Source organism: Oryza glaberrima, chromosome 3, assembly GCF_000147395.1.
Source record: "Oryza glaberrima chromosome 3, OglaRS2, whole genome shotgun sequence".
In the NCBI taxonomy this organism is placed as follows: Eukaryota; Viridiplantae; Streptophyta; class Magnoliopsida; order Poales; family Poaceae; genus Oryza; species Oryza glaberrima.
Window position 1 is genome coordinate 12,850,974 of NC_068328.1, and position 17,890 is coordinate 12,868,863.

A 17,890-nucleotide genomic window follows, 5' to 3' on the forward strand; every position below is an offset into this window, starting at 1 on the left:
ATTCGCGCTGCAAGAGGAGATAGCAAAGCCATGGCTAATTACCTGCTCGTGGCCTTAGCGGACTTTGCCCGGTCTTGACTTCATGGGTTACCCCGTGGCACGATTGGATATTGGGCGGAGCTTCGCGAGCACTTCATCGCCAACTTCCAGGGCACCTTTGAACGCCCTGGTACCCAGTTTGACCTTTACAACGTCATCCAGAAGTCTGGAGAATCCCTTCGAGATTACATCCGACGTTTTTCCGAACAACGTAACAAGATTTCTGACATCACCGACGACGTTATCATCACCGCCTTCACTAAGGGTATTCACCATGAACTCTTAGTCGGCAAGTTTGGACGCAAGCCTCCCAAGACATTCAAGCAAATGTTTGAAAAGGCCAATGAGTACGCCAAAGCAGAAGACGCTATCACTACATCCAAGTAGTCGGGCAACACCTAGAAGCCAAAGAAAGATGCGCCGACTACGGGGGGAGTGGAAGGGCCAATCACAAGGATTGCAAGCGTAAGCCCGAGGAACTTGTGGCAACAACTACACCATCCTCCCGACAGCGGTCATGCGTCAACACCTTCGACAAGATCATGAATGCTCAATGCCCGCATCATCCGAATTCAAATCACGCAGCAAAAGATTGCTTCGTCTATAAACAGTTCGCAGAGCAATATGCCAAGAACACACGGAAGCCGACTGACGGAGATCAAAGCACGTCGAAGAAGAAGGATGATGAAGACGATGCACCGACTGGTTTTCAAGACTCTCGCAAGGAACTCAACCACATCTTTGGTGGGCCCCTGGCTTACGAATCCAAGCAAAAGCAAAAGCTGACTGAACGGGAGATCAATGCTGTCCAGCCCGATACGCCTCAATATCTTCGGTGGTCAGAAACAGCTATCAAGTTTGACCGCTCAGATCATCATGACCGAGTGGTCCACTCGGGGCGGTACCCCCTGGTACTAGACCCAGTGGTTCGCAACGTCAAGCTCCGACGATCCCTCATCGATGGTGGCAGTGCACTCAATAGCCTTTTCGCCAAGACTCTGGACAACATGCAGATCAAGCTAATAAAGATATTTTTGCACGGAAACCATCTAATATGCCTGGTATTCCTAGGGAGGTGATTGAGCACTCTTTACACGTTAAGGAAGATGCTAAACCCATTAAGCAACGACTCCGCCGTTTTGCACAAGATAGGAAAGACGCGATCAAGGAAGAATTAACCAAGCTGTTAGCAGCCGGCTTCATCAAGGAAGTCCTACATCCCGACTGGCTGGCAAACCTAGTCCTGGTTCGGAAGAAGACAGGACAATGGCGTATGTGTGTTGATTACACCGACCTCAATAAATCTTGTCCTAAGGATCCCTTTGGGTTACCTCGCATTGACCAGGTAGTTGACTCAACGGCCGGCTGTGAGTTACTCAGTTTTCTTGGTTGCTACTCGGGTTATCATCAGATCAGCTTGAAAGAGTCCGACTGCTTGAAGACCTCATTCATTACGCCTTTTGGGGCTTACTGCTATATTACTATGCCTTTTGGATTGAAGAACGTCAGAGCAACTTCTCAACGCATGATCCAGAAGTGTTTCTCAACTCAAATTGGTCGCAACGTTGAAGCTTATGTTGATGACGTAGTCGTGAAGACCAAGCAGAAGGATGATTTAATTGCAGATCTAGAAGAGACCTTTGCTAGCATCCGCGCCTTCAGGATGAAGTTGAATCCTGAAAAGTGCACCTTCAAAGTACCGTCAGGGAAGCTGCTTGGCTTTATGGTATCCCGTAGGGGCATACAAGCCAACCCGGAGAAGATCAGTGCCATCCTCAACATGAAACCGCCAAGTTCCCGGAAAGATATCCAAAAGCTGACTGGATGCATGGCGGCGCTCAACAATGCCGGTTTGTCTCACGACTCGGCGAGCGGGGGATGCCCTTTTTCAAGTTGCTAAAGAAAACCGATAATTTCCAGTGGGGACCCGAAGCCCAGAAAGCCTTTGAAGACTTCAAGAAACTTCTCACAACTCCACCGGTCTTAGCTTCACCACGTCCGCAAGAGCCGCTGTTGTTATATGTGTCGGCAACATCTCAAGTTGTGAGCACGGTCCTGGTTGTCGAGCGTGAAGAAGACGGCCATGTTCAAAAAGTCCAATGACCAATTTACTTCGTTAGCGAGGTTTTGGCCTACTCCAAGACAAGATATCCTCAGGAACAAAAGTTGTTATATGGTGTTTTAATTACTGTCAGGAAATTATCCCACTATTTTTAAGGTCACTCGGTCACGGTGGTCACATCGTTTCCACTCGGGGACATACTTCATAATCGCGAGGGAAATGGACGGATTGCGGAGTGGGCCCTAGAGTTGATGTCATTGGATCTATTCTTCAAGCCACAAACCTCAATCAAGACCCAAGCCTTGGCAGATTTCGTCGCCAAGTGGACCGAGTGCCAAGAAGACACACCTATGGAGAAGATGGAGTACTGGACTATGCATTTTGATGGGTCAAAGAGGCTTTCGGGCACTGGAGCAGGGGTTGTCCTAATTTCCCCGACTGGAGAAAGGCTAAGCTACGTATTGTGGATACATTTTTCTGCATTCCATAATGTGGCAGAATATGAGGCGTTTCTTCATGGGTTAAGGATCGCAGTATCTTTAGGGATTCGGCGTCTGATAGTTCGTGGAGATTCTCAGTTGGTTGTTAATCAAGTCATGAAAGAATGGTCCTGCCTCGATGATAATATAGCTGCTTATCGACAAGAGGTAGGCAAGTTGGAAGACAAGTTCGACGGCCTAGAGTTAACCCATGTTCTCCTGCATGATAATGAAGCGGCCGACAGACTGGCCAATTTCGGTTCAAAACGAGAAACAGCTCCTTCCGATGTGTTTGTTGAGCATCTTTATGAACCATCCGTACCAAGAAAAGAAACGACCGAGGCAGTGGACACTCAAGAAGTAAGCATGATTGACACTGATTGGAGAGAGCCCCTCATCAAGTTTTTGACCAAGAAAGAACTCCCTCAGGATAAAGACGAAGCCGAGAGGATTTCTAGGCGCAGCAAGCTTTATGTCATGCATGAGACCGAGCTGTACAAGAAGAGTCCATCAGGAATCCTACAACGCTGTGTTTCTTTGGAGGAGGGAAGGCAATTGCTAAAAGATATACACTTAGGCATCTGTGGGAATCATGCTGCCGCACGAACCATTGTTGGCAAGGCTTATCGGCAGGGTTTTTTCTAGTCCACTGCTGTATCTGACGCCGATAAAATTGTGCAAACATGCGAAGGTTATCAATTTTTTGCCAGACAAACTCATTTACCAGCTCAGGAGTTGCAAACTATCCCATTGTCCTGGTCGTTCGCGGTTTGGGGGCTCGACATGGTTGGCTCTTTAAAAAAGGCTACCGGTGGTTTCACTCATCTTTTGTAGCTGTTGACAAGTTCTCCAAGTGAATTGAAGCCAAGCCAGTCATCACAATCACAGCGGACAAGGCTAGAGATTTCTTTATCAACATCGTGCACCGGTTCGGGGTACCCAATCGAATTATCACCGATAATGGTACTCAATTCACTGGTGGTGTGTTTAAAGATTTTTGCGAAGACTTTCGCATCAAAATTTGCTAGGCCTCCGTAGCGCACCCCATGAGCAATGGACAAGTTGAACGCGCCAATGGTATGGTACTTCAAGGTATCAAAGCGCGAGTCTTTGACCGACTGCATCCTTACGCCGGCAAATGGGTTGATCAGCTACCATCTGTACTTTGGTCCCTACGCACTACGCCCAGTCGGGCCACGGGGCAATCACCGTTTTTCCTAGTTTATGGTGCGGAAGCAATGTTGCTGAGTGAGGTAGAATTTGAATCCTTGCGATTTCGCAACTTCAAGGAGGAGCGTTACGGAGAAGACCGAGTTGATGATCTCAACCGACTGAAGGAATCTCGAGAGGCAGCCTTGATCCAGTCGGCCCGATATTTACAAGGTTTGCGACGCTATCACAACCGCAACGTTCGATCGCGGGCTTTCTTAGTCGGAGACATGGTCTTGAGGAAGATTCAATCTATACGAGATCGGCACAAGTTATCTCCGTTATGGGAGGGACCGTTCATAATTTCTGAAGTTACTCGGCCAAGTTCTTATCGACTCAAGCGTGAAGACGGTACTCTCGTCGACAACTCTTGGAATATTGAACATCTTCGTCGTTTTTATGCTTAGGCATTTCTTTTGTATCTTCTTCCCCTCTTTGACTGCTAACATCAAGTTGCTTCTTGAGTTAACAGTCGGGGGCTACTATAATAATAATGGAGTGTGATTCTTATCAATTCAATTTGCTTACTTGGTTTATCATTGCCTTGTTTGATTTTTTTGGCTTAGTCAATGAGGACTGAGAGTTTTTTAACAACTTTTGTGGGTTCTAGGCTCAATAAGGTTTGACAAAAACTTTTAAGAAATCAGGAGCTGAGTTTAAATTATCAAGCACAACATAAATACATCAGTACTGTACAAATTGTGCCTCCATCATCACAAGTCACATTACACAATGTCAATCAGACTCAGTTTTTTCATCATCAGATACATCAGCCCCAGTCGGACCAAGATTGGTATCTTGGAATCTCTCTACGACATCTACAGCGATCTTGTCCGCAGCTTTCTGGGCATCATTAATAAGATCAAGAGCATCTTCTTCACTTGTTCCGTCTGCAAAGCCATCAATATCAGCAATATTGATCTTCAGATACAAGGATTTAGTCCTCACCAATGCCATGCTTGCTCCCATACTCCCAGCTTCTTTAATGTTCTTGAAATATACATCCGAAGCGGACCTCAACTTGTTGAAGATTTCAACAGCGTTGAATGAACTCGGACCATTGTTATTAAAAACATAGCCTGGATGAGTGGTGTAGCAGTATTGGCGACTTCGTCCCTAGATCCTTCAAGTTTCTTGATCTTGTTGACCAACACTTCGAATTGAGCTTGAGATTTAATCTTGCGATCTGCATAGAAGGGCTATATCAACACCTGGATGCGAAAACAGGATTAATTTTGGGACTTGAACTGTGATTACCTTCAACATCTTTCAGAGCTAAGTCCCTTTGTTTGGTTAGTTCACCCTTATCTTTTTCTAGCTCGGTGATCTAGGCAGCTTGTACTGCAATACATCCCAGCGGTTGGTCGAACACGGATGACAGCTTGGAATAAGTTATTTAGGAATAGGGGTTGCCTTTAGATGAACCACTCAGCTCGAAATTGGAATCTTGAAGCTTGGCAATCCGGTCCCTGAGATCATGTTCAGTCTTCCTGGCAAGCTCCCTGGTTTCGTGGAGATGGGCTCTGGTTGCTTCCAGGGTTCCAAGATGTGGGACCAGTTTTTCAAGGGTTGCAGTCTTTGCTTGATTCCTAAGATGAATTCTCAGCATTACAAGTTTATTCAGTTCATAGGACGGACCAACAGGATGAGTCAAGCTATAAGCAGAAGACGTACATTTACAAGACGAGTGGCTTGATTAAGTGTCTTTGTGAGTAGAGACACTTCTTCGTCTTCTTTCTGCTTATTTATTACAATTCCTTGCGGCTGCATTTCGTCATCCCACCATTTGACTAAGATGGGTGGGCAAGAGTCTTCAGCTGATCGTATCCGAAGAATTTCTTCTTCATCGCCAATTATTGGGCCTATGCATTTACGAAAAGAGTGATAAAGCGATTGAAGAGAACTTTTTCAATATAAATGGATTCAGAGGCTCAGTTACCTGTTATAACCTTCGGAGGAGGGCGAGCTGGCCCTTGTACTTTGTCAAAAGTACTGACCTCTGGACCAGCATTGATGTTGTTAAAGGGAGGGATGCTCGTTTGTTCCTCTATTTCCGGGATGTCTTTATTTGGTTCAACCTCTGGCTGGTCTCCAATCGGGGGCTTTTGGTGAGCGTCAGTTTCAGCTTCTACTGACTGATTTCCAGTCGGGGGCTTATTCCCAGCTTCTATATTAACGGTCGCCGACTGACTGCCAGTTGAGCGGTTTTCTTCAGTCAGCTCGGTTTCCCTGGCACCCGCAGAACCAGTCTCCTTGTCGGTCGACTCAGGGTCTTTTCCAGCTGGATCGATGTCTGATGGTTTCCTGAGGATTCGACATGTGTTATATTGATGATACATGTCAAGACAACACAGGAGAAATGACAAGCTGATTCATACCTGGTCGATTTTCTGATTTTTGGTATTGGACGACTGGATGTTTTCTTCTTCGGGTTAGCCTGTCTTGGCTGTTTTCCAATCACCTCTTTGCTGCCAGCTTTCCCAACATTGTCACCTTTGTCGTCACTCAGAACTAATTTCCTTTTCCGAGAGCCCGACTGGTTAGTTGGCTTTGAGATGCTTGGCTGAGCAGCAGACTGGATTTTTGGCCCGCCACTGGCCTGACCAGCTTGTTGACGGGGCGAGCGGCGTTGAGCGCTTGGAGGATTAGATTTCATCAAAGAAAATTCCTATGCATGATATTTCAAGTTTTCGACCAACATTACAAAAGACAAAATGATGTCATAAGGAAGGCCGAAATATTTGATACATACCGGTGGAGGAGGGTTGAAAGCGTTATATGGCACCACTGGCAGTAGTTGTGAATAGCTAACCACAGTACCGTTTGAGAAGATTTTGTACATCCTCTCCGTCATAATCTTGAACTCAAGAGACTCTGGATCTTAACGGTTGGGGTCATTCTTGCCATCGAACTCGAAGGCAGTGCGGGATCTCTCTTTAATAGGTGCCAGCCGGCTCTTGATAAAGTGTCGAGTGATTTGTTCCCATTGTAGACCTTGCTCTTTGAGTTTCAACATGCGTTCCAACAAGATAAGCGCTTGAGAAGCCTCGTCTCCCATTGGAAGCGAATTCTAGGTGTCTTGATATCCTAGAGGAAGGCAGGAGTACTCGGGAAGTGATGGTTCAGGATTCTGTACATAGAACCAGTTTGCATGCCAGCCCTTGTTTGATGTTTTGAAAGGCATGGAGAAATATTTTTGACTCAGGGTGCCCCTTAACTGAAAATCGGCTCCCCCAACAACGCACGGCTTGCTCTTGTTTGGTTGAGGCTTCAGGAAGAAAATGCGGCGGAATAAAGCAAAATGCGGCCTAATTCCCAGAAAAGCCTCGCAGGCATGGATAAAGTTGGCAATATGAACTATGGAATTGGGGTTCAGATGATGCAAGCTGATTCCATAGAATTCCAGAATCCCCCTAAAGAACTTCGAAGTTGGAAGAGAAAAACCACCATAGAAGAAGTGGGAGAATACAATGACCTCGTGTGTGTCAGGGGTCGGGAATGCTTCGCCGATGATCTCTTTCGCCGGAAGAACGCCGTGTGCCACCATTTCCTTCAAGTTTTCTTCCGTGACATCGGAAGGAGCCCATTGACTCTCAAAGCTTTCTCTCTCCTCCGCCATGGATGCAAGATGGATGATGAAATCTAGCGTGAGGGTGGTAGTGATTGGAGAGGGAATCGATGCGGTAGTTGTGCGGAAGATCTTCGCAAAAACACGAGGCTTTGGGAAGGTGGATTAGTGCGGATTTGTAAACCCTAGTTTTCGTCGGCGCAGTGTCACGACCGGAAATAGCCCAACGGGCGTTCCTTACGTGCGTGTATTATTCCTTGTCCCAGGAGGCAAGGTACACCAGAAGTTGATACAATTCAGAGTTTAATAAGCGGAAGCGTAAATAGTTAATTATTACATGGGCAGCGACGGCCCAGCACACTCAAAGACAACGAAAAACAGCGGAAGACTAAGGCGACGACCACAGGCGCTTGACGGCAGGCACGAGCTAGACACCAAGGCCTTCATCATCCAGGGGCTCCTCTTCTGGGTTTGGGAGAAAATTGAGCAAGACTGAGTACAACCACCGTACTCAACAAGACACACCCATAAGTGCAGAATAAATGCAAAGGAGTACAATGGAGTTATAATATAGGGGGGTTAGGGTTTGCAGTAAGCAGCATTAAAAGACACTTAGTTGCTCAAAGCTATTTTGTAAACACGATTCTAGAGCTGTACAATATTATTAATCAAGGCCGTGAACCCACACGAACCTGCCTTAACCCAAGGCCTACGATGATTCAGACCGAACTGGCAACCCGACCCTGGGTCCCAGCTCGTCCCAAGCCAACCCAGGCCAACCATTCCACATTTTAGTTGTTAAGCAGGTTTTAAGAATTAAAACACTAACTTGGGTACATTGCTCGGCTTGCCCATAACCGAGGGCGCGGCTATTCGAATAGATTATACTCTGATCAGAGGTGTACATCTTTGCCCACAAGACACATCTTCCTCACGTGTAACCACGTGCCACATACCACCACGGTATACGGACGGAAGACGTGACATAGTTTCCAACCCATCCTAGCCATAGACAAGAGTACCGACCCAACCCCACCTACGGCCGGAACCCCCGGGACAGGTAGGCAGGACTGAGCCCCTAGCAGCAGGACACCGGTCCTGTGCCATGACATCTCGACTACCGGGCCGCAGCTCGTGTAGCCTTCATTTGCTCTAGAGATGTCCATCGACCCCCGACTTCGTCCATCTCCATCCGTGTACTTTTGTTTATAACCAGACTGAGCCACAAACTAAGCCTTACCCATTAGACATGTGGAAGTACGGTAGTGCTTTGCAACAGAGGCCCGAAGACCGGTCCTTATATGGCCGAGGTGCTACCATCAAAACCATGCACCCCGAGCCCAGCCTAAAACCATTTTGAGGGTTTTGAATAGAGGGAGAGGTGTGAATCCAATTCCACAATAATCCAACCATTCCATGGTGTCCAAGTGATATGAATATTCCCAAAGTCTAAAGTTATAAAACCACCCTATGTTGTCCTATTAAACAGCGAAGCATCTACCTAAATTCATACTGGTGGAACCATGAATAAAATGTCCACTAGTTGGGGTTTTGTTTATCCTAGGGTGAACAAGGTAATAATAACAATAACAATAATAAGTTCATAACAAAGGTAAATAGGCATGGCTAAATAAAACAGTGATAACGCGGGAATTTTAAATAAAGCGGTAATGCAATAATTTAAATCAAAATAACTTTATAAACTGGGTTTCAATATGTTCAAGGATGATGTGACTTGCCTTGCTCGCTTTCCCAAACGTCGGCTTCAACCTCCACGAAGAGCGGATCTTCCGAAGCTGCAGCGTCTACACGACCAACGGAAAATAAAAGGGCTTTTACTCTAATAAACTCCATATAACAAGCAGGAACAAAGCACAAAAATGGGTTCTTGACTTCTTAAGGAAAAATTAGAGACTTGAACGGTCCAATTCCGAGTTCAAATGGCCAAGTTATGGCCATTTGAAGTTTATATGCTCTTTAAATGAATATTTACGAATTTCTTCATTTAAATTTTAATTTAAAAAATATATTTATTGCGTCAGCCGGGAGAGAGGGCGCGCGGACCGGGTCCACGGGAGTGGGACCCACGCGGCAGCCTCACGGTCCACGGTGGACCGGGTGCACCCGGCTCACACCGGCCGGCGCCGTGGGCCCCACGCGTCAGCCGCACCCGAGGGCGCGGGCGGCTGACGGCCGGGCCCCACGCGGCAGCCGCTAGGCGCGCCCGGAGGCGGCCACGTCGGCGCGGCCGGCGGGAGGCGGCGCGCCCGCGCCCCTATGGTCGCCGGCGGCAGCCATAGGCATGGCGGAGGGGCGGCCGAGAGAGGGGAGGGAAAGGGGGAAACGAAGCGGCGGTCCATGGCTCACCCCGGGTCGACGGCGACGACGGAAACGGCAACCGGAGCGGAGGAAGGCGGCGGCGCGGCTCGGGTGGACGGGGTCGACGGCGCTCCGGCGGTCGGCGAGCGAAACGGAGGGGTGGACGAGGTCGGCGAGGATGCGGCGAGGCCGAAGGAGGTGGCGCCGAGGTGGGAGGTGGTCCGGGGCGACGACGGCGGCGGACCGGAGCTCGGCGGCGACGGCGGAGAGAGAGAGAGAAAAATGGGGGGAAAGGGAGAGGGGATCACGGGGAGTGATTCCCCCTACTTTATTGCATGCGGGGACGGCGGGAGGCGGCGGGATTCGCGGCGGCGGCGGCGCTAGGGCGCGGGGGAGGCGGCGGGATGCGGCGGGAGGAAGGGGATGACGGGTGGGCCCCACCCGTCAGCGAGGGTGGCGGGCGGGCCCGCCCGTCAGCGGCGCGCACGCGGGGAGGGCCGAGTGGGCCACGGGGGAGAGGAGAGAGGGGGAGGGAGATGGGCCGAATTCGGCCCATTAGAGGGGAGAGGGTGATTTTTAGGGTTTTCTTTTTATAAAACCTTTTTAACTTTGTTTATTTCTTAATAATTATTATTTGTGCTCTGAAAATTCCACTAAAATTTATTTACACATTTTAGGCTTTTAGGAAATATACAAAAATCCTCCAAGCCCTATTTGACTTTTAACTTTGCACATTTTAATTTTTGAAGGCTTTCACAAGCATTTTAATTATTCTAGGCATAATTTAGAGGATGTATTTTAGGGTCGATTTGGGACGCGACACGCAGTTCTTGTACTGTAGCACAGAATGGGGAAAGTGGCGGAGGTCTCGGCGGGGAAGACGAAGCGACGCTCGTTCCGTGTTTTTTGTTAGGGTATCGGGAGGTACTAATGGGCCTAGGCCTGCATAGTGCTTTCAGCCCAACTTCACTATTGGCGTGGCTGGTTATGTTCCTTAGGGATTTAAGCATATATTTTTGCGTTGGTAAAAATTGCTCACAACAGGATAGCCCAATGCTGTTAAAATCCTTTTTGATGCAGCTAGATAATTCTTTGGAATTACTACAATGCGAAATAAAAAGGTGCCCGGCAGAAAAGTGTAATGCTAATTTTGTTGACCTTTTTAGGTTGCAAAGCTGCTTGGGTTTTATTGAGATGGTTAATTTCAGATGGCTATTCTCTCAGCATGCTATATGCTTATTTTGATATTGACATAAGTCACAGCTTAGGCTATTTTGACTTGTCATTTGTCATTCTTTATACAACAGTTGATGACTCTTTTAAGAGTTTTTTACTCGGATTCTTGTCATATATGTTGATTTATAGATCTTTGGAGTGCTTTTCATTTGGATCTCTTTATGCCTTATTTGGGCGTATTATGGCTAAAGCAGTCAGTTGGATATTTTATCAAGTGCTGCATGAGCTTAAGTATATAATCTCTAAAGTGATCCGGTTATAAAATCACTCGGATGGATGTTTAATGTACCTTGACTATATGTTTAGTTTTTATTCAACTAATAACATAGTCGGGAGACTACACCTAATTAGGTGCATCTAGTCGATGCACCTGATTTTTTACTTTTAGCCCTTCACAGTCTTTGATTTCAGTACTCGGGAGACCAAGGCAGGAGAAGTTGAAGCACTCGGATTATCGTTTTGGATTACGAGAAAAGACTATTTCGTCGACTGTAAAGGTCTCAGGGGCTACTGTAGAGATTATGGATACGCCATACACACGGCATGTATATCTGACTAGGTATGGGGGTACCATGTATAGATAGAATATCTTTAAATGGTTTCGGGTTAAATTCCTAAACTTGTATATCAAGTAAGCACCCGGGATTTTAGTCGGTTATGATTCTATCTTATCTATAACTGCTTATTCCGTTAGGAATATGGGCTGTACTTTGTAATACGGACTCCTTCCCCTATATAAGGAGGGGTCCGGGTGCCTCTTGGGGTACGATTTTTTCTCTTAGATTATACGATTAATAATATACTCGGCGGATCAATCCCCGGACAGGAGGGGTATTACTTCTTATTAAAAAGGCCTGAACCTGTATAAAATTCCTTGTCTCTAAACCCATCCACTTTTTCAGCTTGATAGCCACCCCTCTTAGTATTGCTGAAATTTTGTTTCGACACCGAGCGGCGGCGTGAAGATGGGAAAAGTGGTGGACAGCTTCAGGGAGAGAGTTCGAGAAAGGAAGAAACGAGAGAGCGAGAGTGCTTATCCCGTCTGTTTTTTTTTTTCTTTTTCCCACCCTGTCTTTCCTGTCTCTTCTTTTACCTGCCTGCTTTGCGTCTTTTTTTTTGTGCCTGTTTTATTACTACTTCCTCTGTTCAAATATTTTTAAAAATTTATTATATTTGTAGTTTTCATCGTTAAGTTATATAATACTTACACGTTAATATTTTTTTTAATTTTTTAGATACAAATTATCGATGGTAAAAAAAAATTCCGCGAGAAACGATATATTAGAATATGTGCTCTATCTATCATTTATGGATCACATGACATGTCCCAACACAAGTACACACACGATTTTAAAAGCGATATCACACACTTGCCACACAAGAGTTGAGAGACACTAGCGATGGAGCTGTCGTGGGCCTGTGACTCACTTCACGCATAGGATAGGATAATTATTACTGCGATGTGCACAAGATGGACTGCAAAGTTCGTGGCGTCAATCAAAACGGTCGCCTCAATGGTACGGCGCGACATCCAGGTCAGGGGCATCATGCATGCCATGTCACATATGACAGTGAGCCACCTAGCCCAGTTGACGAACCTCATAGCGGTGAGCGACACGTTAGGGAAAAGTAGCGAGGTAAACCGGCAAGGTGGCACCACGGCCAAAACTGGACGGGTGGAATCCACCCGAGGCACGGACAAGAAAAACCATAATTTCTTAGTGTCCTATAACAAATTTTGTCTTAAAATACTTTTTTTTGGTTAATCATACAAATTATCGTCCATTTCCTCTTGCGTGAAAATGATCCAGAAATTCACCATTTTGTTTCCTCCCATGCTACAATCATAACACTAACATGTCAGGGGCATCATTCATATCATACACGTCAAGAGTGGAATAATTGTCCAAAATAAAAATAACTATTGTGATTATTATACAAGCCACATATGCTTATTGTCACACTATGTGTTTTGGAAAAATCGTTGAGATCAACTTTATCCACCCAAACATTTTACTATGGTGTATTGAACTAAAAAATATTTGTTTTTAAGCAAAGTTATTTTCACACAGTTTTGGTACTTTTGCTCGCTAGAAAAAGTCTCAAATGATAGAGGGTAATATAGTAGCTCATAATAAATTATTATTCAATAGTGCGTTGCAACAGGAAAAATTAATATTATTAACTTAGTAAAGTAATAAAAAAAAGAAACATCCGCGTTAACTCTTATAGTCTAAAAATTCTCATATTAATATTATTTAATTTTAGTCTAAATTTAAATTCTATATCATGACAAATAAATAATTACATTTTTAGTCAAAAAATAAATCCATATCATGAGAAAAATCTAGCCAAATTTTTAGTTCATTCAATTTAGTTAGAATTAAATTAATAAGCAGTAATAAACAATTAAAATGGTATTAATGCTATTTCTGAAAATAGAAAGATGCTTAAAATTACTGAGAGAGAAAACACTAATTTTATCCCGGCCTAAACTTGCAGGCCCATTTGGAGGCCCAATAGTGCAGCGGCCCAATGCGAGAGAAGCCGAAGCCATCCGATCGAATGGACGGTCCAGATTAATCCCAACCTATATAAATATCTGCAGCCAAAACCCTAACCCTAAATTTCATTTCCTCCCCACCCCCGATACCCTCTCGATCGATCGAAAAGCGACGGTGGCGCCCCATCTCACCTCTCTCGCCGGCGGCCGCTCCCTCCGCCCCATCTCGCCTCCCTCTCCCTCTCGTCTCCCTCTCGCAGTGGCGGTGGGTTGGCAGCGGACACGTGTGGACCCGAGGATGGTGGCGGCGTCGACGGCAAGCGCGGGCAGATCCGGCGGCGGCGGCTCCCTCCGCCCCCTCTCGCCTCCCTCCCGCGGTAGATCCGGCGGCGGTGGCAATGTCGGCGGCTGGATCCGTCGGTGGTGGCGGTAACCGCGGGCGGATCTGGCTACTATATTTCCCTCTATCATTTGAGACTTTTTCTAGCGAGCAAAAGTACCAAAGCAGTGTAAAAATAACTTCGGTTAAACAAATATTTTTAGTTTTAATACACCGTAACGAAACACGGGCATTTTGCTAGTAAGATTAAGATATATAGAAGTGATGTGAAAGAGTCGAAATTTCAGGACTCACTTGCAAAGATTGAGGATGAAGACTTGGCCCTCCTCTCTCCATCTCTCTCGACTCCGGCGAGGCGGCGACACCTCCCCAGTCCCCAACACTCGAGTATTGCGGTTAATAAAAATTATCACCCCATTCCGGATTGGTTTCATGCTCTTTTGCAGATCACATTCACAGGAACACATAATGGAAAGAAGCAAGATGGTATGCATATTGACTAATTCACCACTTGCATATCTAAAGATCCATCTTATAGAAGTAAGACGGTATTACACGCTTAATAACAAGTCCACTGGTCATTTCAACTACCCCGGCAAGTAAGCACCAACAAAATAAACTCGATAATAATTCAAATAACATGATCTTACATCCATCCATGTAATTAAAGCTGAAGCAGCAACAGCATGGAGTACTATGCCTCATGGCATAAAAAATGAGTCTGGCAGTTAAATCAGCACAATATGTGCCAAGAAATCAAAAGGGGAAAAAGAAATACTAACAAGGACCCCAAGGCCCCAACAAAAGACAAACTTGCCATGAAAATAATGAGAAAAGAATAGCTGAATATAGCCGTTTTCTACTACCATGTAAAGCAGAGGAAGAGAGTCCAAAGCATCTGTAAATCAAATCTAAAAGGACTTATAAAATCACTCTATGTGACGGTTTGCACAATTTAAATAAACACGAAGGGTAAAGCTAGTACCAATTCTAAGTAACATTCGGAGGATAAGCACATCAACATAATGGCAAGCAAGCACAGCTGAGAAAAGATGCATGGGGCATGACATATATAAGACAGTATGATTTAGTAACCGTTAAGTAACAGATGTTTTCTTGAGTGAACCAAAATCAACAAGCAACCACATATAGGTTGACAGCTGATGACAAATTAGAGGTTGTTTCAACATTTGTGTTCATCATCTGATTTCATAACAGTGGCGGCAGCAATATAAAACCTAAAGAGTCAGCTTGCAAAACAGCACGGCGGCACGAAGAATACGATCCCTACCCTACCAAGTAAGCAGCAGCCTGGCAAAATGAAGTCTGCTCCAGCATCACAAGCCGTCCACTGCTGTCAAGCAAAATAAACTAGAAGTTAGAAGGATGGCAATTTCGTGCTAGCTGCTTTTATTCCTCAGAGCAATTTAAATGGCACAACTAGCAGTACAATACTAATTAACAACAAATCAGTAAGTATAGGTCACACCAATTGAAGCTAAATTAATCATCTCATCTACAGAAGCTTATTCCTCAGAGTATCTTAAATGGCACAACTAGCAATATAGTTATAATAATTAACAAACAAATGAGAAAGTATGGGTCACACCAGTTGAAGCTAAATTAATCATCTATCCTTATTCTTCAGAGTATCTTAAATGGCAGTGTGGCACAACTAGCAGTATATTTATAACAACTAACAACAAATCAGTAAAGCATGGACCACAGCAGTTGAAGCTAAATTAATCATCATCTCATCGACAGACTGCAGAAGCTTATAGCGGTAAAATTACCTGACCAAGATGTCACTACGGTAATGACGACCTCCTAATTGGGCGTCCCTGTGTCTTGGCTGGAACAGACTCAGCAGCAATAGGGCGAAGAGACAGATTCTGAAGGTCTTTGGAAAGATCCAAACCCAAAGGAGGAACAATGTCATCAGGGAAGGATGAGAGGGTCAAGGACGAGAGGAGCTTCTTGCTGTGCATGTTAAGGCTGACCATGTACAGCTCTGCATCGGCATCGTTGAGCATGAAACTAAGGACACCATCTTCCTGAGGGTTCAGGACAGGGCTAATTGGTATGGCCTTGGGCAACCTCGCCTTGTCGAAGCCCTCCAGCTCCCACAGATCTGCCACCATGAGTTGTGCATCTTTCAGCCACTCCCCGGTTGCGAGGGTCAGTGTCCACATCGTTATCGCACGATCGCCGGTGTGCGCAGAGCTGGATCCGCCGTCACTGATGCAGACGAACTTGATAGAGTCACCGCCGCCGTCGACACAGCTCATTGTGCGGCATAGCTGGAGGTCACCCCTCATGGCGAAACTGATGTTAAGATGGCACTCTACAGGCAGCGGGATGTAGCGGAATTGCACAGCATCATCATTGCGGCCAGAGAGAGCGTCGTCGCACCTACAGAAGAGGACGCCCTTTGCGAGGTCGGCCCAGAACGCGTGGCCTCCGAACGAGAACACCTTGTCACCGTGGAAGGAACCCGGCATCTGTGATGGGAAGATGGCGTCCTTGAATTGCCATGGCGTGATGCCCCCCCTGGAACTTGAGGATGATGATGGCCGCGGTGGGCACAGGCAGAGAACATCCCGGTAGACGTGTCTCCCCGCTTCCATGTCAAACCGCATGTCCTTAGCCACGATGGCCAGCGAGTAGCTGCTGCGCAGCGCGTAGCCACCGGCGGCGGCGGCGCGCAGGGGGAGAGGCCGCATGCTGCAGTAGGTGAGGCAGGACTCGGGCAGGTGCGGGATCATGGAGAGCGACCTGCCGACGACGTCGTAGACGAGGTAGCAGCTGCAGCCATCCCAGAAGCACGAGGTGAGGGCGATGAGGCCGTCGCCCGCCGCCTCGACGTAGGTGAGCGGCGGGTCGTCGTCCGGTGCCGCGTCGGGCAAGTTGGGGATGGGCGGGACGGCGGCGCCGGGGGGGAAGCTGGCCGGCGGCGGCCTGGGCACGGCGGCGGCGGCGGAGAGGCGGATGGAGAGCTCGGAGAGACCCGGGGGCTCCGCGAGGCGCGCCAGGAGCAGCATGCCCTTCACCCTAGCGGCGTTCCTGGGGTAGCGTTCGTCGCCGGGGTGGCACCCGTACGACTTCCAGTCCGCGCACTCCATGGCCGCCCACTCCGACTCCTCCTCGACGGCTTCCTCCTCCGATCGAACGATGCGATCCAGAAGAACATAGGAAGGTAGTACAGTTCTTCCCATGGCAGCCATGGAAGGCGGAGGGGATCGGAGTTTAGGTTAAGGATTGGGGGAGGACGCGGAGGGGATTTTTCTTTTCTTTTCTTTTCTTTTTTCTCTTTTTGATTCGAAGGCTCCGGGGATATGACTACTTCTGAGCGAACGATACTCGCGTGATGTAGGTATAGATGGCCAAAACAGGCGCGGGGCCGATGACCCGGCCCACAGTACGGGGTTTCGGCTCGGCTCGGCTCTACTGGTGTCAAGCCTGTGCGGATCCGTCTGACCGTTGAGTTGTGTTTGGGCCTCTGCCTACGTAAGGTGGGTCGGCCCGGCACGATACGGTTCAACGATCAAGAGGCAAAACAGTTGAGGATACAAAGTAGACTTATTTCAGCCATATAAAATACTACGACCCAAAGAAGAAGCACGATGGACTATCTTGTCTTCTGGTCAGCCCGAGTCTTATTGGGTCGTGCCTAGGCCGTTGATGCAGCCCATGGGCAGGCACGACCCGACACGGTGTGTAGGTTGGGCCGTGCCGGCCCGACTGATCTTGGGCTCAAGCCTAGTCGTGCCCGGGCCGGGCCAAGCTAGGACAAGTGGGCCATTTGGCCATCTAGGGGCTTAGAAGAGAAAGATAACATAGATTCGTTAGTTGCATGGCGACGCGGATCGTGGCTTCATCCAACGTCTGATGTCTAGCACCAACAAACACAACGGGAGAATGACCCCGGGACTCGGTGCACTATGCTTTTAATATGGACTATGGCTTATTTCTTAATATCATATTTTTTTATGCAACATTGTGGATGACTAATAGTTTCATGTCAAGAAGATGGGGGTGGGAATCTCCTGGCCTGCTGCTGCTGCATCATGATATACGATCACCCGTGAACTAGAGACGCACTACAACTGCTCACTAAAAGAGGTGTTTCGTCACT

General features: G+C 47.0%; 1 protein-coding gene across 2 annotated transcripts; it reads right to left on the minus strand.

Moving 5' to 3' along the window:
• Positions 1–14,798: 14,798 nt before the first annotated feature.
• Positions 14,799–17,096, minus strand: LOC127768986 (uncharacterized). 2 transcript variants are annotated; one of them, XM_052294661.1, is made up of 2 exons: positions 15,549–17,096; positions 14,799–15,109 (listed from the first exon to the last, which is right to left on the minus strand). In XM_052294661.1, exon 1 carries the CDS (start codon positions 16,977–16,979, stop codon positions 15,564–15,566), a length of 1,416 nt encoding a protein of 471 aa, XP_052150621.1. In that variant the 5' UTR covers positions 16,980–17,096; the 3' UTR covers positions 14,799–15,109; positions 15,549–15,563. The 2 variants fall into 2 exon arrangements, with proteins under 2 accessions (XP_052150621.1, XP_052150620.1); XM_052294660.1 differs by having other exon boundaries at positions 14,799–15,106; positions 15,549–17,095.
• Between the last annotated feature and the right edge of the window lie 794 nt (positions 17,097–17,890).

Coding starts and splice junctions, on each gene's coding strand:
- LOC127768986 (XM_052294661.1), bottom strand. CDS start 16,979: ATGGCTGCCATGGGAAGAACTGTACTACCTTCCTATGTTCTTCTGGAT.